This window comes from Mus caroli, unplaced genomic scaffold (genome assembly GCF_978045245.1).
Source record: "Mus caroli unplaced genomic scaffold, Mus_caroli_1 scaffold_2, whole genome shotgun sequence".
Classification (NCBI taxonomy): domain Eukaryota; kingdom Metazoa; phylum Chordata; class Mammalia; order Rodentia; family Muridae; genus Mus; species Mus caroli.
In genome coordinates this window covers 121,728,254-121,751,647 of record NW_028227257.1, presented here as the reverse complement: position 1 = coordinate 121,751,647, position 23,394 = coordinate 121,728,254, and the positions used below count along the sequence as shown (strand labels likewise).

Sequence of the window (23,394 nt, the reverse complement as noted above, 5' to 3'; positions counted from 1 at the left end):
TCTCCTGAAGTTCCTGTGGTGCACGAATGCATGCAGTAGCAATTAAGGGCCTAAAGTAAAGGAGGAAAATTAATAGGAAGAGAGTTGCTGAGCCCTACTGCAGTCAGCCAGGACAAAAAGTTTATTTCAAGGCCTTGACTTTGATCAACTATGGCTAAACTAATAACGCTGCCAACAAGGGAGCGCTCACAATAAGAAGCACTCAGACCAGCAGAGGCCAGAGTAGGGAGGGGCAGGTGCCCATGGTATAGCTTGATGATACAAAGCCAAGAAATGAGAGAGGAAGTGGTGTTGGCATTTGATGAAAAGAAATGTACATCTTAACTGCCCTGAGCTAAGGGAGTCATTAGCACTCCGTGAAGGGGCCAGGAGTTACTCTTAAAATTACATTAGAAATATATGTGTATGGATATAAGTCTGAGCATATATATATATATATATATATATATGAAAATATTTAATTTGTTATATGTGGTGATACTCAACTAATTTCAAGCACAATATAATTCACTCTATTTCACAGCTTTTGTTTTTCTTCGATTAACACTTTTGTTGTCCTGATAAACTTTGAAACTCAAATCTCCCTGTCTTATTACTAAGGTTTCAAATGACATAGAAAAAAATGTATACTATCTTTTTGGCAGCATGGGTAGGCACAACTTTTTTTTAAAAACTACCAGAAGAGGAACTTTTTATGTTGGAGTGTTCTCTTACAAGGGCGTGAAATTTGCAAAATGAAGGACTGGGGTATAAGATAAACAACAATGAAAGGTACTTGGAGCACCATGAGTAAATGGATGGAGACTCACCCCATGTGGACCTTTGGGTTATAGCCACCCACTGCCAGCCTGTCTTACTAAGAGCCCATAACACTACCCTATATGTGAAGCAGATGGGTGGAGAGGCAAATGTAGCCCAGCACAGTACTACAAGGAGGGTGGTAGAATCAATGCCAGATGAACAAGTAAATGCACTATTTTGAGACACATTTCTTCCTTATAGGAGACCTTGAGATTTCAAAACAGCACACAGCAGAAGGCTTGTATGTGTAATTTACAGTGAAGTCAGCAAGTCATAAAGCATATGAGAAATGTCGCACATTTCATCTTTTTGAACTATGTGCTAATGAGTCTGCATTTTGCAGTTTATTGCCACCTAGACCCAGGGGATGCACTAGAGAATCAATGGCCCTGTGGTCTAGAGTGAACTACTACAGCTAGTGCATGCTCTATGTTCTCATCAGAATGTTTCATTTTGCTGGTACTAAAAACTAGCTATGTGGCCACTCGTGTTGACTAAGTAATGTCCCTTTGAGGGGTATTCTCTTACCAGCTAAGAACAACAGGCAAAAATAAAAAGGACTGTGTCCATGACTGGATCCTGAAGCCAGTTTAATTCTATTGCCTCTAGTTATAATTAACTTTATCTGATTTCTATTTGAAATGTCGGATTTGATTCTAGCTACCTTCTGCCTTACCATTCAACTACAACAATATTAATATCAGTAATTACTGTGTAATTTATAGAGCTATTTCTGGGTTCTAGGCATGTGCAAGCTGTTTCCCATGTTTTGCCTCAATTCATTGAATATTATACAAATAGATACAAACACTGAAACTCAGGAGATAAAACAATTTTCCCCATGGTCATAAAATTAGCAAATGATAGCTGTGAACCCTGACTAGATCTGAGCAAGAAAAAAAAAAAAAGTCCATGAGCTCAATGCACTTGGAGCCATGCCCTACTCTAGTGGGCTCAATGAGTTTGGGGTCTTCCACATTTGCAGCCCAGCTTGCCATTTGTTGATTTCTCTTTCCACAGAGGCTCATCTCTGTCTTCATTTGGAACTGAATCTCTTTAGATCAACTTCAGTATCTTTGTATCTGTAAATGTGTTTGGGTTCCTTTCTCAAGGAGCTTGCCAGTATAACAAATAGTTCTAGCTAACATACGATAAAAAAGAGAAATATCTTTGGACCTGCTCCCTCTCCTTAGTTAAATTCTCTTTCAGAGTCATGGGCCTGCTATGTGATATTAAAACTAATACAAAGTCTTGTTAGAGAATGTTCATCTTCTAGTGCTCAGGTAGCAGGAACCCATTCCCCATGTCCCAAAATCGTTCAAAGTCAAAGGGAAGACATGAGTCCACCCATCTTCAGGAAGCACTGTCTGCAGTGTTCAGCTTAAATTCATAAAGGGAGATATGAGTAATCTTAGCTTTTCCTGAAGCCAGATGGAAGCCTGGGCCAGGAAGTAAGTATCTGGAAATGCCACGTGCCTCTAGACACCAACCTTAACCTCTAATATCTAGGCTGTTTAAGTCAGCCCTCCAGGCTCAAGATTCCATGCTCTGGGTCATCCCCACCCTCTTTTTATGATTGGTAGCAGAGGCTGACAGTTGAGACAGTTTGTCATCCTGCTTTTCATCAGGAGAATTCTGGGCAGACAGTAACCTCTTTTCATGCTGTCCTATTTCAGACATTGTCTTAAGACACAGTGTGCTTTATAGGATTTCCATCTATTAGACTAGAGCCACACAAACAGTCTTCTTAGATAATCTCACTCTTCTGGTCTGGGGAAGTGGCTGAGAGTCATCAGCTTTAAACTTCCGAAGTCCCTCTCATTTCAAAAGATCCAAGAGAAAGACCTTTAAACTCTGGGGGGATCTTTCATACAACTGAATGTGTTGACCTTTTGATCTTTTTGATCTTTTGAAGTCTTCAGTAAAGGATTATATAATCATACATCCAGCCCCTTACATATGTTATCCAATAAGACTCATAAAAGAGAATCTCTAAGCTGGTTGAGAATTTTCCTAATCATAAAGTCTGCATCCTTTTTGTTGAACAGTTTTTCAAAATCAATCTCCTCCTAATGAAGCTCATTACTCTGGAACTCCTTTTCTACCCAGCTTTAGTGTCCACAAGCCCACCTCCTTGTTTTTTACCCAGCTTTAATGTCCCCAAACCTGCCTTTTCCCTGCTTCCAAAACTGATCACTTTTGTTAGAGTCTTCATCAGCCATGTCTTTAACAACTGCTATTTATACTCATCATTTGTTTGAAGGCAATCTAGGTTTTTATTTTTATTTTTTGTTTTTGTTTTGTTTTTATTTTTAATTAATCAACCTCAAAAGTGATGCCCTCAAAATTCTTCTGGCATTTTCTCACTTCCAAATCCAAACCCACTTCCACATATTTGTTATTTCAGAACCCAGTTTAGTGATTTTTTTTTCAATTACTGTACAAAAATTAACCCAGATTTGGCAGTACAAAACAAGATTTTACAGATTTTAAGCTCAATATTCTGTAATACAGGAGTCCTGCACAGTGTAATTGAGTTCTCTGCTTTTGAAGTTACAGAACTGAAATCTAAGTTATGGACAAAGCAGAATTTTTTTCTGTAGAAAAATTTGCTTCCAACTGCATTGTTGTTTTTTTAAAGACTTAAGTTCCTATGGTCACAGGACTGTGAGTTAGAGCTTGGCATTGCTTCACTGACTCAATTGTGCAAGTCTATCCATGTTCCCTGCCTGATGGCTCCCTCAGTCTTTTGGCCATGATGGCAGGTCCTGTCTTTCTGTCCTTCAAATCTCTAGCCACCCTGGGCAACCAGCCACAGGAAGTCCTCTTCTCTACTGGGGTCTTGTGCTTAGTGCTTAGGTCATTCTGATAATGTCTCTGTTTTGCCGTCATCTGTGCTATTTTATCTAAATCCATGTAATTTCCAGTTCTGGTGAGGAAAGGCATGTAGTGGGATGGGAAGGGAATCTCAGAGAACATCTTCAAGTTAGCTTGCTCAGTTTACTTGCTGGCTCCTCTAAACCCCAATGGTCCTAAAAAAACAGGGTTTACACTTAAGAATCTTAAGTTTTATCAATATTCTGTGTCCATCTCTTATTCCCCACCCACAGCTTTTTAGATCAGTACCTAAAAACTTAATAGTACACTATCAAGCTATATAGTACCTCAAAAGAGACTCAAAAAATTTCTCTCATATGAACCCACAAATTCTCCACACTGGGAGAGCAACTTTGACCTGAACTGTAAATTCTCTCAGGAGAATGGGGTGTAGGCTTAGGTTTTTTAAAAACCTACTTTTAATAAGGGTTTTCAAATGCTTCAACCCCACTTCTAGCCTACCATTAAAATATAGGGGTGAAAAGATGGTAAATCAGACAAGGGGAGGTGGACCTGTTTGGAAGTAGGTTTTTGAGGCAATTCCAATCTTTGATGTCAGATGTCAGGATACCAGCAGTCCAGTTTAGTGATGTCAGGACAAAACACAAATCAGCAACAGTGGCATGGTCTAGCAGAAACCGCCAGACCTCCGCTGAATGGGCATGAATCAGTAAGAGCAACCAGGACCAGCTGGAACACCAGGAGAAGTTCTCTGCTATGCCTCTCTTGACAAAGCAAAGATCAGCGAAGACCTCAGACCAATGAAGTATTGCAGAGCTAGCACCTTCACTGTCCCTTGAGTTGTATTCATACTCTCTCCAAATACCATGTATCTTCCCATGTGTCTTACCTCGGCAAAACACTACGTGAGTCTGCATCACATGACACAACATACACTTTCCACTACAATGGAGCTTCTGGAATTTTCTGAGCAGAAGAACTATTCCCACCCTATAACCTGAACTCTGTTTTCACTATCAATGCTAGATAGTCTATGCCCTTTGGTTTTACACTGTCTCCTTCCCCAAGGTTCTCTACAACTGTATGTAATTCTGGGTATTTGCCAGAACATTCAAGTGCCAACGTTCCACTGAAGCTGACTTTGGGCATTTACTGAATTGATGGCACATGAACCTGAGAATTCACAAAATGTCAGATCCCTCCCCAAAGTATCTCTGAGGTAGAACTGAAGATTATACACTCACTGGTGGCATCCTGATTTGTCCAGCAATGCCTCCCAGTTCAGATACAGGCAGTCCTGGATTTCACTACGTTTACAGAGAATTTTCAAACACTGTACAGGGGAAGACATATGTCTCTAGTGTATGACCCTTGCTCACAATTTCCATCCTGGGAGAAAGCTAGAACTAACTTGGAGTCCATGGAACTCTAGACTTATCATCCCATAGCAATTCATCTCCTAAAATCCTATGATACAGAGAAAATTCTATGATTTTCTCAAACCATCCTAAGAGCCACATATAGCAAAATGGTGGTGCAGAGACCGATATTACATTATCCATGATTTTAATGCCTATCTAGCATGATAATTTTGTTTCTTAGAATAGTTCTGTGCTCATTCATAAAAAGGCACCATCCTCTGATTTTTTTCATGACAATAATTTCAAGCATAGAGAGATGCCTGTGAAAATTACCTAACAGGTAACAGTTTATCTAATGTCAGCTAATCAACATCTGCTTTGTCTTGAAATAAAGCCACAGAAACTATAAATATTCTATCCAACTGGAATTCCACAGAGAAAGTGTAATATAAGGTGTTGGGCACCTATAAGACTGAACTTTAGCACCAGACACAAACTAAAACATTATCTTAGCAAGTGAGCCCTGAAATATAAATTGTAGGAAGAAGCACTAGGGCAAAGAGAGGGTCCTGTCCAGACACTCTCCAGTGAGGTCCATGGCAGGGCAGAGCTAATCTGGCTCCTCTGCTGCTTCCTTGAGAGTAAGAAAGTCAGGTGGGAAAGTGGAGGAGAAGCAGCAGGGATAGGAAAGAGCATGTCTCAGTCAGGGGGCTTTGTCCTCGGGATTATCACCTGTAGGGGGATTATCAACCAAGCTGCTTTAATGCTCTGGAAAAACAGTTTGCTTCTAGCATATAAAAGAATTAAAACAAAGAGAGTTTAGGTTTGTACCTAATAAAGAACTTTTGATCAGTATTTTTGATCAGTATGTCTATTGATAATGGAACTCACCATTATGTAGAAGTATGTAGAATAAATATGCAAATGTAAATGTGTAGTAATGCTGAACAAAATCTGTCTCTCTCTGTCTCTGTTTCTGTCTCTCTCTCAAACACACACACACACACACACACACACACACACACACACAAAGAGGCACAGCCCTAGGGTTGAATAGAAAGATGAACTCCAAAATCAGACCGAGGAGATGTAGCTGATATCAGAGGAAGGCTAGACCCTAATAAGGGTCTGAGTAGCTGACTAGAACAACTAATAGTCCAGGACTTGGTGAGACACTGAGTAGGGATAAGTACAGCATGATCACTCCCTGAGAACTGGCAGGGCAGCCTCCTTTAGGCTGGGCACCAGAGGATCAAAGGGGTCGATGAGCTCACTAGAACAACTAATAGTCCAGGACTTGGTGAGACACTGAGTAGGGATAAGCACAGCATGATCACTCCCTGAGAACTGGCAGGGCAGCCTCCTTTAGGCTGGGCACCAGAGGATCAAAGGGGTCGATGCACAATGCTAAGCTAGTGTCATGCATGAGAACTCTGACATTCACATTGGTTCACAGCGCAGTGTCCCAGGTCTAGACAATAACACAGAAGCTGGTTTTGAGCCACTATAAAGTATATGGCCCTCTGTAGAGAAAAACAAGAGCTGTCTTCAGAGATGGTCTCATTACTGGGTCCTAGTTCAGAAAGGAAAGAACACTTTATAAAGAAGAGATAAATGCCTTTCTTCTTTAGTCATTTAAACTCTCTGAAATTGTAGAAACTTCAGGCAATATTAAAAGGCAAATGACCAGAAAAACAAAGTCCTTGTAACCCCAGTAGCTGATTAAAACATCGTATCCTGTAATTGTAAGCCGCAGCTATAGATTAATAAATAACAAAGAAACAGATATGAAGTACAGATAAGCAAACTATGAAAGAGACAATGTTCCAATAATCATAAGCTATTCAGTCTCACAAATAACAATGAAAATAAAATTGAAATACCAATGGGATGCTTTTCACATTTGTCAAATTGGCAGAATTTACAAAAAAAAACAATTATAATAATCATATAAAGTTTAAAAATCATATAAAATTAAAATTACATTGATCCTACATCATAATTATTTGACTCCTAAAACCGCCTAGATAGAGAAAGCTCTGGTTAGGCCAAAGGGTGTCTGCATTGTGGCCACAGCTGCACATGGGGCAAAACAAGAAACCTTTGCAGGCTGGCGTGAAAGCCAGTGAGGAGAATGCAGAAGGTGGCAGGGGCGTCTACTATGGATCACTAAAACTCTAATTAAAGAGACAAACAAACCAGCTCGACTCTGTGCTGTTAGCATGGGAACAGCTTAGCACAGAAACTGGGATGGGAGGAGGAGCGGTGCAGGATGGGGCAGAATGGTAGTGCTCATGGAGAGAGAGATGAAATGGCAGCCTACACATCCAAATGTTTTAACTGCTATGTGTTGTCCTGGGATGACAGAAACCCAACCTCTAGGGAAGAGAAGAAGGTAAAGATGGAGGCCTGTGGGGATGACTTCAACTTTGCAATATACCACTTCCTTGTTTTTTTTTTTAATGTGAGACAATATGAAGCATATGAAAAATTTCACTGCTAGGTAAAGGGTACTAATATATGAATCTCTGTCTTTTAAAAAATATTTCCTAAATGAAAAAAAAAATTACTATAAGAATAAAGTAAGTGAAATAAACCAGATACCTTGGTACTGTAAAAATTTCTAAGAATTAAAATCAAATGTCAGAGCCTGCAGAAGCACAATAGGTTTACCACAACTCTACATGCATGAGATATGTGGTCTCCCCTTTCCTATGTGTCCCTCATTATCACATGCAAGATGGGGAATGAGGCCCTGCAGGCAGCTTAACAGAATGCATCTGGAGCCTGAACAAATGAACTAGGCATGTGGTTGCCTTGACAGCAGTTCAGCATCTGCTTCCTCGATGCTCCTAGGTTATAGGCTAGGGCTTACACTCAAAAACATAGAAAGGACATTGCAACTAGTGTCAGTGAAGTTCTCCTTGATCTCCACGGTGTATTCTTGCTTTAGGCTTTACTAGTCCTGCCATCACCTTGGCCAATGCAGCTGTCAATCATTCCACCCTTTGCTCTCTCTGTGTTTGCTCACTTGCTTTAATGTTTCTGAAGCCAAATGTCATCCCTTTCTGAAAACTCAGAAAATCTTGCTAACTCACCTTTTAAAATTCCTTTCTTTACCTTCTGGAAACCTGCTGTATCAACTGCAAAGAAGATAGTGAGCAGCAATTCCCTGCTCTAAATGTAGTGAGAGGCACTGTCTTCTTAGATATACAATGTTTTCTGGGGCCATACTTACTTGTTGGGAAGAAATGCTATGAGAGCCCTCTACATAGAAGGCATATCTAGGCATGCACACTTCAAATCCTAAATGTTCATAACAGCTAACAATTAGTGAGTTGTCCCACAAAGATACACAGTTCACTTCCATTATCTGAAACATGATCAATACTTACTAATTATTGAGGCTTGCGAAGTTATTCCTTTTAGAAATCACTTTTCTTAATGTGGGCCTGATGAAACTACCCGATTTGGTTCTTTAGAGGAATAAATGGAATTCAATTTTTAATTAAAAAATGTTAGAGTTGCAAAAAGCAACCCCTTACTGGCTGAATTTGTCAAGTGGTCATAGAACCTCCAGTGTGCCGCTTTGCACACATGCTGCCTCTCAGTACATTCAGCCTGATGGAGCAGAGACACAGCACAGGTCAAGATCAAGGGCAAGTAAGGTGTCAGAGATGCAGCAAAACTGGCTCAGAGCTTTAAAGTCCACAGTTCCTTTATCCCCCAGTATTCAACTCTGAAGGAAAAACTCCTTAAACAAGGATTCCACAGACTCCATTGATCACAGGACCCCAAAATATGAACCACGGTCACAGTGCAAAAGCTAGTCCACCAATGGACGAATCAGTCATTCTCAGCACTGTAAGCAGCTCTTTTTTTTAAAAAAAATCACTTTCTACATCATGCAGATCAAGTCAATATAAGTGAACTTTCTGGGCCCTGGTATGCAAGACTGGAGGAGCTCTGTGGCAGATCAATTTCCTTTCTTTGCATGGTCACAAGGTAACTGCCTTTCATGAATGATTTCCAGAGTCAGCAGCTTCCTGAAATGTTGCTTGATAACTCTGATAACATTTTTAACTAAAATACCTTTACTGCAAAGTTTGAAATTTTTATTGCAGGATCAGACAAAATGTCTAGATGCTATAATAAAATAATCAAAACAAGCCCCACGCATTTACATCTTCTGTAGATCAGCAGCAGAACTTCAGGGGCATGGATAAGATTTTAGTGAGGTTTTGTTTTTTTAGATTTAGAAACAGACATTTGTCCAAAAGAAGAATGGTAAATTTGTATAACTGAAAATATCTAATAAATCAAGAATGAAGTCTTCAAGGGCCTTTTGGCATTCTATGAATTTTACACTGTACCCACTAAAATGTATTCTGCCAACAAGTACATTTCTAACTATCATTCACTATACTACCATAAACGGAAATGCTCTCCTTGTACGCTGCAAGTTTTACCATATTCCTTCTTAGTACAAGACTTAAGAATAGCCACAAATTTTGCCCTTTTCCCCCAATATACAATGAACTTAGTCACAGACACCTGTCTTCATACAAGCCAACAACATAGGCCTTCTTATCATCAATCACAGAAAGGATAAAGCAAAACTGATCAATTCTCACAAATGTTCCTGGAATGGCCAGGGAGAATCTATGGCAAATTCCCACAGCGATCAAAGCTCAGTGGATCAATTAAGGACCCATTCGCACATCCAAGAAAGCAGGAGATTGCATACCTTAATCTCTGTCTCCTCCCTTCGTAGCAATTCCTTCTTTTTCCACAATTTCTCTTTCTCTTCTTCCCTTTCTCGTCTTCTGGCTGAAATTTCCATTTCCAGTCTTGAGAGCTCTTCTTGTTGGGCTCGCCATTGAGAAACCTGAAACACATAGAAACCCTTAATTTCTGTAACTGTACACTGTCACGTGATTCCACATGGGACAAGGTTTTGTGTCAAAGAGACTCAAGTTTTTTCCAAATGTACATGTATATTTTATGTGTATGTGAGGATTACATATGCATGCTAGTATAGAAAACAGCAACTTAGAAATAACACATCCACATACTCTTTAGCTGAACTCAGGGAGTCATAAAAGTGTATGATTTTACTTCAAAGAATCTGTGACTTCCAAAAGGTTCTAGGCTGGGTTTAGCTCAATGAATAATATGTTTGCCTTGTATATGAAATACATTGCCAATGGACATGTTAATGTGGAGTGGTGAAAGTTTCATGGGGTCCCACCCCTAGACAAAATCTGAAGGCAAATACGTTTCATTCCAATAACTGCTGATAGAAAGAGAACTAACCTCTCTTATGAACAAGTTGCTATTGGTTGTCCAGTGAAGAATGGCCAGTGGCCAGTACTGAAACCATACAGACACAGACAACAAACATAGACCCAGCACATTACACACACACACACACACACATATACACACACATACATACACACACACAGAGTTACAATAAAAGAAAAAAATAGGCTATCAACTTGTGAGTTGGGGAAATAGGAAGGGTTTGAGGGATGGTAGTCAGGAGGGGCTAGAGAGAGGAAAGGGAGGGGAAAGTAATATAATCCCATTTCAATTAAAAACATTAACTTTCTAAATAAAATAAATTTTAAACAAGAAAATCTGCTTTTATACATTTGTATAAATCTTGAACTTAGATTAAACAGCTCTTTTTAAAAATAAAAAATGAGGGGCATGGGAAGATGGGTCAGTTAGTCAAGTGTCTGTCATGTAATCATGAGGACCTGAGTTTGATCCCCAGCACCTAATGTAAAAAAGCAAAGTGTAGCACGGTGGCCCCAGCACTAGGAGCGGTGGAGACAGGGCAATTCTTGGGACTGCAGAAGAGCCAGTACAGCCAAACCAACACATTCTTGGCTATCAGTGAGAAGACCTGTCTTAAGAATTATGGTAGATAGGGCTAATGAGATGGCTCAGTGGGTAAAGGTATGTGATGCCAAGCCTGATTACCTAAGTTCAGTATCCACAAGAGTCACAGAAATATGTTCCATTCCTGTAAGATTTCCTTTGACCTCTATATATGTGCTGTGAGATAAGTATACCCACTTATATACATGCAAAAGAAATAAAAGTAGTATTTTTTTAATTTTTATATTTTTTATTACGTATTTTCCTCAATTACATTTCCAATGCTATCCCAAAAGTCCCCCATACCTCCCCCCCCACTTCCCTACCCACCCATTCCCATTCTTTTGGCCCTGGCATTCCCCTGTATTGGGGCATATAAAGTTTGCAAGTTCAATGGGCCTCTCTTTCCAGTGATGGCCGACTAGGCCATGTTTCAATACATATGCAGCTAGAGACAAGAGCTCCGGGGTACTGGTTAGTTCATCATGTAGTTCCCCCTATAGGGTTGCAGATCCCTTTAAATCCTTGGGTACTTTCTCTAGCTTCTCCATTGGGAGCCCTGTGATCCATCCAATAGCTGACTGTGAGCATCCACTTCTGTGTTTCCTAGGCCCCAGCATAGTCTCACAAGAGACAGCTATATCTGGGTCCTTTCAGCAAAATCTTGCTAGTGTAAGCAATGATGTCAGCGTTTGGAGGCTGATTATGGGATGGATCCCTGCATATGGCAGTCTCTAGATGGTCCATCCTTTCATCACAGCTCCAAACTTTGTCTCTGTAACTCCTTCCATGGGTGTTTTGTTCCCAATTCTAAGAAGGGGCATAGTGTCCACACTTTGATCTTCATTCTTCTTGAATTTCATGCGTTTAGCAAATTGTATCTTATATCTTGGGTATCCTAACTTTTGGGCTAATATCCACTTATCAGTGAATACATATTGTGTGAGTTCCTTTGTGATTGTGTTACCTCACTCAAGATGATGCCCTCCAGGTCCATCCATTTGGCTAGGAATTTCATAAATTCATTCTTTTTAATAGCTGAGTAGTACTCCATTGTGTAAATGTACCATAATTTCTGTATCCATTCCTCTGTTGAGGGGCATCTGGGTTCTTTCCAGCTTCTGGCTATTATAAATAAGGCTGCTATGAACATAGTGGAGCATGTGTCCTTCTTACCGGTTGGGACATCTTCTGGTTTTATAACCAGGAGAGCTATTGCTGGATCCTCCGGTAGTACTATGTCCAACTTTCTGAGGAACCGCCAGACTGATTTCCAGAGTGGTTGTACAAGCTTGCAATCCCACCAACAATGGAGGAGTGTTCCTCTTTCTCCACATCCTGGCCAGCATCTGCTGTCACCTGAATTTTTGATCTTAGCCATTATGACTGGTGTGAGGTGGAATCTCAGGGTTGTTTTGATTTGCATGTCCCTGATGATTAAGGATGTTGAACATATTTTCAGGTGCTTCTCTGCCATTCAGTATTCCTCAGGTGAGAATTCTTTATTCAGTTCTGAGCCCCATTTTTAATGGGGTTATTTGATTTTTTGGAGTCCACCTTCTTGAGTTCTTTATATATATTGGATATTAGTCCCTTATCTGATTTAGGATAGGTAAAGATCCTTTCCCAATCTGTTGGTAGTTTTTTTGTCTTATTGATGGTGTCTTTAGCCTTGCAGAAGCTTTGCAGTTTCATGAGGTCCCACTTGTCAATTCTCGATCTTACAGCCCAAGCCATTGCTGTTCTATTCAAGAATTTTTCCCCTGTGCCCATATCTTCAAGGCTTTTCCCCACTTTCTCCTCTATAAGTTTCAGTGTCTCTGGTTTTATGTGAAGTTCCTTGATCCACTTAGACTTGACCTTAGTACAAGGAGATAGGAATGGATCAATTCGCATTCTTCTACATGTTAACAACCAGTTGTGCCAGCACCATTTGTTGAAAATGCTGTCTTTCTTCCACTGGATGATTTTAGCTCCCTTGTCAAAGATCAAGTGACCGTAGGTGTGTGGCTTCATTTCTGGGTCTTCAATTCTATTCCATTGGTCTACTTGTCTGTCACTATACCAGTACCACGCAGTTTTTATCACAATTGCTCTGTAGTAAAGATTTAGGTCTGGCATGGTGATTCCGCCAGAGGTTCTTTTATCCTTGAGAAGAGTTTTTGCTATCCTTGTTTTTTTTACTGTTCCAGATGAATTTGCAGATTGCACTTTCTAATTCGTTGAAGAATTGAGTTGGAATTTTGATGGGGATTGCATTGAATCTGTAGATTGCTTTTAGCAAGATAGCCATTTTTACAATGTTGATCCTGCCAATCCATGAGCATGGGAGATCTTTCCATCTTCTGAGATCTTCTATAATTTCTTTCTTCAGAGACTTGAAGTTTTTATTATACAGATCTTTCACTTCCTTAGTTAGAGTCATGCCAAGATATTTTATATTATTTGTGACTATTGAGAAGGGTGTTGTTTCCCTAATTTCTTTCTCAGCCTGTTTATTCTTTATGTAGAGAAAGGCCATTGATTTGTTTGAGTTAATTTTATATCCAACTACTTCACAGAAGCTGTTTATCAGGCTTAGGAGTTCTCTGGTGGAATTTTTAGGGTCACTTATATATACTATCATATCATCTGCAAAAAGTGATATTTTGACTTCATCTTTTCCAATTTGTATCCCTTTGATCTCCTTTTGTTGTCGAATTGCTCTGGCTAGGACTTCAAGTACAATGTTGAATAGGTATGGAGAAAGTGGACAGCCTTGTCTAGTCCCTGATTTTAGAGGGATTGCTTCAAGCTTCTCACCATTTACTTTGATGTTGGCTACTGGTTTGCTGTAGATTGCTTTTATCATGTTTAGGTATGGGCCTTGAATTCCTGATCTTTCCAAGACTTTTATCATGAATGGGTGTTGGATCTTGTCAAATGCTTTTTCCGTATCTAAAGAGATGATCATGTGGTTTTTGTCTTTGAGTTTGTTTATATACTGGATTACGTTGATGGATTTCCGTATATTGAACCATCCCTGCATCCCTGGGATGAAACCTACTTGGTCAGGATGGATGATTGTTTTGATGTGTTCTTGGATTCAGTTAGCAAGAACTTTTTTGAGGATTTTTGCATCAATATTCATAAGGGATATTGGTCTGAGGTTTTCTATCTTTGTTGGGTCTTTTTGTGGTTTAGGTATCAGAGTAATTGTGGCTTCATAGAATGAGTTGGGTAGAGTACCTTCTGTTTCTATTTTGTGGAATAGTTTGTGAAGAACTGGGATTAGATCTTCTTTGAAGGTCTGATAGAACTCTGCACTAAACCCATCTGGTCCTGGGCTTTTTTTTGGTTGGGAGACTATTAATGACTGCTTCTATTTCTTTGGGGGATATAGGGCTGTTTAGATCATTAACCTGATCTTGATTCAACTTTGGTACCTGGTATCTGTCTAGGAACTTCTCCATTTCATCCAGGTTCTCCAGTTTTGTTGAGTATAGCCTTTGGTAGAAGGATCTGATGGTGTTTTGGATGTCTTCAGGATCTGTTGTTATGTCTCCTTTTTCATTTCTGATTTTGTTAATTAGGATGCTTTCCCTGTGCCCTCTAGTGAGTCTGGCTAAGGGTTTATCTATCTTGTTGATTTTCTCAAAGAACCAGCTCCTTGATTGGTTGATTCTTTGAATAGTTCTTCTTGTTTCCACTTGGTTGATTTCGCCCCTGAGTTTGATTATTTCCTGCAGTCTACTCCTGTTGGGTGAATTTGCTTCCTTTTGTTCTAGTGCTTTTAGGTGTGTTGTCAAGCTGCTAATGTGTGCTCTCTCTAGTTTCTTTTTGGAGGCACTCAGAGCTATGAGTTTTTGTATTAGTTAGGGTTTTACTGCTGTGAACAGACACTATGACCAAGGCAAGTCTTATAAAAAAAACAACATTTAATTGGGGCTGGCTTACAGGTTCAGAGGTTCAGTCCATTATCATCAAGGTGGGAGCATGGCAGTATCCAGGCAGGCATGGTGCAGGAGGAGCTGAGAGTTCTATGTCTTCATCCAAAGGCTGCTAGTGGAAGACTGACTTCCAGGCAACTAGGGTGAGGATCTTATACCCACACCCACAGTGACACACCCATTCCAACCAGGTCACACCTATTCCAACAAGGCCACACCTTCAGATGGTGCCACTCCCTGGTCCAAGGATATACAAACCATCACAGTTTTCCTCTTAGAAATGCTTTCATTGCGTCCCATAAGTTTGGGTATGTTGTGGCTTCATCTTCATTGAACTCTAAAAAGTCCTTAATTTCTTTCTTTATTCCTTCCTTGACCAAGGTATCATTGAGAAGAGTGTTGTTCAGTTTCCACGTAAATGTTGGCTTACTATTATTTATTTTGTTATTGAAGATCAGCCTTAGTCCATGGTGATCTGATAGGATGCATGGGACAATTTCAATATTTTTGTATCTGTTGAGGCCTGTTTTGTGACCAATTATGTGGTCAATTTTGGAGAAGGTACCATGAGGTGCTGAGAAGATGGTATATCCTTTTGTTTTAGGATAGAATGTTCTGTAGATATCTGCCAGATCCATTTGATTCATAACTTCTGTTAGTTTCACTGTGTCCCTGTTTAGTTTCTGTTTCCATGATCTGTCCATTGGTGAAAGTGGTGTGTTGAAGTCTCCCACTATTATTGTGTGAGGTGCAATGTGTGCTTTGAGCTTTACTAAAGTTTCTTTAATGAATGTGGCTGCCTTTGTATTTGGAGCATAGATATTCCGTATTGATAGTTCCTCTTGGCGGATTTTACCTTTGATGAGTATGAAGTGCCCCTCCCTGTCTTTTTTGATGACTTTGGGTTGGAAGTCAATCTTATCAGATATTATAATGGCTACTCCAGCTTGTTTCTTCATACCATTTGCTTGGAAAATTGTTTTCCAGCCTTTCATTCTGAGGTAGTGTCTATCTTTTTCTCTGAGATGAGTTTCCTGTAAGCAGCAAAATGTTGGGTCTTGTTTGTGTAGCCAGTTTGTTAGTCTATGTCTTTTCATTGGGTTGTTGAGTCCATTGATATTAAGAGGTATTAAGGAAAAGTATTTGTTGCTTCCTGTTATTTTTGTTGTTAAAGTTGGCATTCTGTTCTTGTGGCTGTCTTCTTTTAGGTTTGTTGAGGGATTACCTTCTTGCTTTTTCTAGGGCGTGGTTCCCGTCCTTGTATTGGTTTTTTTCTGTTATTATCCTTTGAAGGGCTGGATTCATGGAGAGATAATGTGTGAATTTGGTTTTGTCGTGGAATACTTTGGTTTCTCCATCTATGTTAATTGAGAGTTTGGCTGGGTATAGTAGCCTGGGCTGGAATTTGTGTTCTTTTAGTGTCTGTATAACATCTGTCCAGGATCTTCTGGCTTTCATAGTCTCTGGTGAAAAATCTGCTGTAATTCTGATAGGCTTGCCTTTATATGTTACTTGGCCTTTTTCTCTTACTGCTTTTAGTATTCTATCTTTATTTAGTGCATTTGTTGTTCTGATTATTATGTGTCGGGAGGTATTTCTTTTCTGATCTAGCGTATTTGGAGTTCTGTAGGCTTCTTGTATGTTCATGGGCATCTCTTTCTTTAGATTTGGGAAGTTTTCTTGTATAATTTTGTTGAAGATGTTTGCTGGTCCTTTGAGTTGAAAGTCTTCATTCTCATCCACTCCTATTATCCGTAGGTTTGGTCTTCTCATTGTGTCCTGGATTTCCTGGATGTTTTGAGTTAGGATCTTTTTGCATTTTCCATTTTCTTTGATTGTTGTGCCGATGTTCTCTATGGAATCTTCTCCACCTGAGATTCTCTCTTCCATCTCTTGTATTCTGTTGCTGATGGTCGCGTCTATGGTTCCAGATTTCTTTCCTAGGGTTTCTATCTCCAGCGTTGCCTCACTTTGGGTTTTCTTTATTGTGTCTACTTCCCTTTTTAGGTCTTGGATGGTTTTATTAAATTCCATCACCTGTTTGGTTGTGTTTTCCTGCAATTCTTTAAGGGATTTTTGTGCTTCTTCTTTAATGTCTTCTACTTGTTTAGCAGTGTTCTCCTGTATTTCTTTAAGTGAGTTATTAAAGTTCTTCTTGATGTCCTCTACCATCATCATGAGATATGCTTTTAAATCCAGGTCTAGCTTTTCGGGTGTGTTGGGGTGCCCTGGACTGGGCAAAGTGGGAGTGCTGGGTTCTAATGACGGTGAGTGGTCTTGGTTTCTGTTAGTAAGATTCTTACGTTTACCTTTCGCCATCTGGTAATCTCTGGAGTTGTTATAGTTGTCTCTGTTTAGAGATTGTTCTTCTGGTGATTCTGATTACCATCTATCAGCAGACCTGGGAGACAGGCTCTCTCCTCTGAGTTTCAGTGGTTAGAGCACTCTCTGCTGACAAGCTCTCCTATTAAAGGGAAGGTGCACAGATATCTGGTGTTTGGACCTCCTTCTGGCCGAAGAAGAAGGCCCAAAACAGGACCTTTCCCAGATGTTGTGTTGCTTTGGTAGGTCACAGAAGCTGTCAGCTTCTGTGGTGCACACTCTCACCTGTGCAGACTAAGTTCCTAAGTTCGGTGGAGTCCCGGAACCAAGATGGCGCTCCCTGCTCCTGAGGCAGTGGGCTCCCGTGCAGGGCAGACCACTGCCCTCCGGCTGGGAGGGTGTCGGATGTCTGCGGCCCCAAAAGGGTGCTGCCTCAGCGGCTCTCAAAAGTAGTATTTTTAAAGTATGATAAAGAACAGTGAAGGAAGATATCCAACGTTGATCACTGTCCTCTACACACATATGGGCACACACATACACACATGGACACAGGCACATGAGTGTGCACACACATACACACACACACACACACACACCATCACATATCCAACTACTGCTCAAATTCTGAAATGGTCCAGAGACCTTAAAAGGTTTAAAGACTACTGAAAGATTCCAACTTCTTTACAATATAAGCATAGAAAATAAGCATAAATTAAGATGCAAACATAGAATGGAACTTCCTGGGTATGAATATGTGTTGTTAGACAAATACTTTTCATAGCTCTTATCAATATGTAAATAGGTTTCACAATATAAAATACACATAGCCTTTCATCCTTATACCTGCCTCCAGAAAAATTATTCAAGGACAATTGGTTAATTATCATTGTATATTATCATTGTACTAGTTAGTTGTTTTGTCTACTTGATGGAAGCTGGACTTAACTGTGAAGAGGGAATCACAAACTGAGACAAAGTGGGAATTTCTGGTTTTGTTGGAGACTCAGTTGTGTCATGTGATGTTTTTTCTGAAAGCTGTCTTATGAGATGATGTTTTGCTGAAGCAGACAAGTAAGAGGATGTTTTGCTGAGAATGAACACGTGGTATTTTTCTGGAAGCTATCTGGTGAAAGGGCATGTGATGTTTTGCTGGAGTAGACACTTGAGAGGACATATCATGTTTGGAAAGAGTGTAACCCAAAAGACAATGGAGGAGGCTGACATCAGTTTGCCTTGCTTTCTTCATTTGTCATAACTTGGTAGAAAGAAGCACACCAAACAAGTTCTGATGGAGTTCCGGCTGCCTCTTGCCACCTCAGTGGAATTGTTCCAATCAGCAGAGCCTTGCATTTCTTCTGGATCAGCCACTATTGATTCATGTTTGGTGTTTTGTTAGTGGACTGGGCTGCAGACAACAAAGATTGGAATCACCCCAAAGAACTACTTCTAAACAGGCCCATATCCCCCTTGTCCTATTAGCCATCTTCCTCCCCCACCTTTGGTTGATGGGCTATAAGGGAGGTTGAAGTACTTAAGAACCCTTATTAAAGTAGGTTTTAAAAAATAAAAGCCTACTAAGACAATGCCTCCATCAAATTTCCTGAGGTTAAGTCTGCAGAAAATTGATGTTGGAGGGCCCAGCCCACTATCAGCAGTGCTAGCCCTGAGCAAGTGGTCCTGGGTTCTATAAGTAAGCAAACTAAGCAAAGCCATAGAGGGCAAGCTAGTAAGCAGTGTTCCTCCATGGCCTCTGTTTCAGACCCTGCATGCACATTCTTGCTTGAGTTTCTGACCTGATTTCTCTTCATTATGGACTGTAAGCTGTAAATTGAAATAAATACTTCCTCCCTATGTTGCCTTTGGTTATGGTGCTTTATCATAGCAGTAGAAACCACACAAACAATAGACTAGACAACTATCAACTAGACAAGTGCACAACAAAATGTACCCTAGCAGTTCTCTTTGCAGCGTAGTTCAAAATTCAGGGGATGTCTAAATACCCAGCAATAGAAGTTGGTTTAATTAAAATTTTGTACATTCCAAAAGTATAATCATCGGAAGGTGTTCACCAATCTGTCACTTTTGTTCATGAGAAGTCTCCAAACCTGTGCTCCATCATGGCTGGCAGGTAACCCCTTATCTTGGTTTGAGCCTAGTAGTCTAGGCTGTTCCCCCAGTGCACTAAACTTCCTCCAATCAATATCCTTGTTAAGTCTAACTTATCTGGGGAAGCACCCAAGGGTACCCTAAACAGAACTGACAGTGTTGGGCCATAGAGGCTGCCGGGATGAAGACACTTTGATGGATGGTCCAGAGTGTCTTGTGTAGTTAAGCCAAAGCTTAATCATTTGAGTTGGGAAGTCTTTTAAGCTTGAAGCAGCACAATTACTGTCTTGTCTGTGTGTTTTCTTGGGTTTGGAAGATTCTAAGGTTGCTGTGTTCTGGTAGGTATTAAAAGGAATGCCAAAGTTCTAGGCTTGCTTTCCCTGTTGTTTAAGAAGTGTGTGTGTGTGTGTGTGTGTGTGTGTGTGTGTGTGTGTGTGTCTGTGTCTGTGTGTGTGTGTCTGTGTGTGTCTGTGTGTCTGTGTGTAATATATACGCACACGCAATGGAGCCAAAATATATTTATTTAGAACATCTCTCCTACTGAGGTTCTGACAGTCTGGTGCTGTATGAAGATGATGCTATCACCTGTGTACAGTTACATAGGACTGGGGCTTTCTCTGGCTTCGTGTGAGCCAGGGTTACAGGGCAGGACACCACACCGCCCCTAACCACACTGATTTTGTTTAGTATGGATTTTCTACCTCACTTTTGGTAAAAAGTTGTCTACCTCACATTGGCACCGGATGGGTCTTAAAAGGGCTAGTATTAATCCAGTGGGGAGGGCGTGGATGTGGGAGACCCTCTCTAGAGATGATGTTCAGGGATGCAGGATTGATTTCTTAGACTAACGTTTGATCTTGAATAAGAGCTGTCTGGTCAGTGTTGTCATTCACCAAAGTAGTTCTCAGCCAGTCTGGCTTTCCCTGCCACAAACCCTGTTCTGCAGACAGCGGTAGGAGCTGTTTCTCTGACCAGATGGAGAAAGCTGTTTTATCTGTTAGGAGCGTCTGTAGGCGTGCCCTTTTAGTGGGAACTCTACAGGTCTAGTGGGAAGCATGAGGTATTTGAAGGGAATGAGAGTCTCTGACTTCATGACTGTATTTGAAGCTGTCTGTGCCCAGCAAAATCTCTGTCACCGTGGTGTAGCCCGTTTCTACAGCGACCGGTGACGTGTGTATTGCTTTTTGTTTTGATTTGTTCTTCCTACCAAAGGCAACACTTTGCCACTTGTTGTTCCCCCTCTTCCCCCATTTGTTCTTGTTTGTTAAATACTTGATAAATTGAGAAGCACATTATCAGGACTGTTAACTTTCTCCCTGTTTGTCCCTCCCCAGTAACCTTCAGGTCTACCTGGATGAGAGAGCGCATCCTGCAGGCCATGGGACTAATCGGGTTTTGGGTTTATAAATAAATGTCACCGTGAAGAAAAAAAATTGTACATTCATACAATATCTATGACTAATAAAATATGCTACATTTCTATATTTGTTGATAAGAAAACATCTATAATATTTAGATGCAATTAACAATGTAAACTACATTTGTAGTACGATTTAATTAGCATAAAGTAATTCTTGTATCTGTGCAGAGGCTTTTGGAAAGAGGTTTGCTGACTTGATAATAGAAACTCTGAAGTTATTCTAACCTTTCAAGGCTGGGTACATTTTCCCTTTTTTTAAACGCACATTTCTTTTATGAACAAAAAACAAACGAGACTAATGAAAACTAAAGTCAAACTTTTTCTGATCCTTGGACTCATCTGGCTGACAAAGAGGAAAACTACCCAAGTGTGCAAACCTCCTCTAACAAAAGGTAATAGATAATTTTGCAAGTATTTCATTCAAGCATCATTCATTGATAGCATATGAAATTAAAATTGAGACATAATATCTTCCAAATATGACTAAAGTGACTTAATAGTTTACCTTTTAAATATTTTACATTAACTTCAAATTCTTAGTTTTCTAAAAATATATTTTGCCACATCTAGGAAAATAAACAAGAAAATGCCTACACCTGTCTTGCAAGTACAGTCTCTACCCCACTTCCTCTCTCTGATCAGCATGGCTGAGTCCCCTGGACTGGAAGTCTAGAACATGTCACTACCCAGCATCCTGCTGCATACTTTGCCTTTAAGTCTATCTTTTCTCTGCAATTTCATAGTCTTAATCCAGTGTCCTGACAACTGCTGCCAACAGCCTCCCTCCGGAATACTCAAAGGGGATCGTTCTCTTCTCTCATCCACCTGTTGACCAACCTGGCAAGGAAGATCCTTTCCCTTGCATGCTGTGCCATAGCTCCCTCCTACACTTGCGACACTGCATGCTTCTCTCTCCCTGCCCCTAGCCACTAATCTATACCCCATTTCACCTCCAGTATGACTCTCTATGTCATCATTTAAGCCTCGTCTATGAAATCTTCTCCTGAAGGTTTGACTGTAAAATCTACATTATCAGCTTTCTGCCCGAAATCCAACTCCACACAAATTCTTAAAGACGTTCCTATTTGCTAGTGTTTCTATGGTCCAGACTTCCAAAGCTAAACTTGGGGTCTATGGTCTTGCCACAGCTTCATACCACGCCTAGGGTACTTGTCTCTCCTCAAATATACCTGCTTCTGTCAGTGGAACCACAAGACTCCCTTGAGTGTGAAGAGTGTGCCCATCAAAATAAGTGTTTCTTTGCATTTCACAACAATCTTTGATGATATAAATAACCTGATGATTTTTATACATATAATTTGATGATTTTATATATGTATATAATTTGATTTCTTATGTATGTATGTATGTATTATGTATGTATTTAATGTTAGATGAGTATTTCAAGAAATCAATTTCAAACCCATTGAGATTGGCTGTAATTCTTTAGTTTACTCAAAATCTTTCAGCTAAATGTGTTGAACAAGACTAGAAGGTTCTCAAGGGTGATGTCAATTGATTAAGTTGACTTTCTCACTCCTAACCCCACATTGTTAGTATGCAATTCTATGCAAGCTTGTTTCTTGGCCTGAAATGACTGTTCTTATTCTTGCTCTTTCTTTTGTATGTTTTGCCTGTTTTTCTATGAACCATGTATAGTCTCGGCACCTACAGAGGCTGGAAAAGGGCATTGGATTTCCTGAAACTGGAACTACAGACAGTTGTAAGAAGCCATGCATGCCCTAGGCATTGAACAGAGATGCTATAGAAGGGCAGTCATTTCTCTTAACCAGTGAGTCATCTCTTAAGACCCCAACACATTCCTAACCTCAAGAGGTGATACAAACTCGTGTCTTGCAATGTCCTTGATTTCTCTCTATTTCATAAGATACCTATCACCCAGCTGGGGGTTCAAATCATGGCTCATGGGTTTCATAAAATATCGCTACTGCATGCACCTCTCCTTATTTCATGTACCATTCTATAACTTCTCACTAATTATGCTAAACATATTGTTTCCATTTAGAACGTAGTTCATACATTGGCCTCCCCCTTACACTGTCAAGCAGAGTATTAGTACATCATAAATACTTAATAATGACCTGTAAGTAATTAATCAAGCTAAACAGTGTGCCCAAGTTGACAAAGTTGCCTTTTTCTAGCATTTGAAAGTATAAAAGAATCCCTCTTCTGGTCTTCAGAAAAGACATCTTACATTGATTTTTTTTGAAGGATCCATATAGATTTTACCACAGGACTGTAAAACTACAGGCAAGTTCAATAGTCACAAACCAGTAGGTTGCAGATGTCAGCAAGAGAACAAAGAAGCATGGGGGCCAGGGAATCTGAAGTAAGACATGAGCCTTCAGAAACCAAGCTGTTTCTGCTTGATGTTGGAATGACTACAATAGTCAGAGGCTTCAGATGTTCACCTGAATCAATAACTCATGACATTGCTTGTGATTATAATTGTGACCAAAGACATGATTATACAAGCCAGACTTGTGTGATCTTGACAGTGAGAGTTGGGCGCTCAAACCATGGGTACAGCCGAATGGGGCTTTTCAAATCACATAATGAATGAATAAGGTGACAAACAGTGGAGAAAGGTGCCATTGAGGGAGAAAATCCTACCCAGTGCATCCTTGGAAAGGGAGGTTTGGATGTGGCAAGAAAGATAACCCATTGCTAGGTTTTTCCGAGAGGCCTAATACTAAGGAAGCTGGCA

The 23,394-nt window shown here is 40.1% G+C and overlaps 1 protein-coding gene across 4 annotated transcripts in view; it reads right to left on the bottom strand.

The window, feature by feature from the left end:
* Nucleotides 1-23,394, bottom strand: part of Ccdc148 (coiled-coil domain containing 148) — a 274,321-nt gene that overhangs the window by 84,499 nt on the left and 166,428 nt on the right. For all 4 annotated transcript variants that reach the window (XM_085834898.1, XM_021155863.2, XM_085834899.1 and 1 more), the window contains one exon: nucleotides 9,748-9,888. In XM_085834898.1, the coding sequence (XP_085691024.1) occupies nucleotides 9,748-9,888 (141 nt within the window). The remainder of the gene's footprint in view (nucleotides 1-9,747; nucleotides 9,889-23,394) is intronic.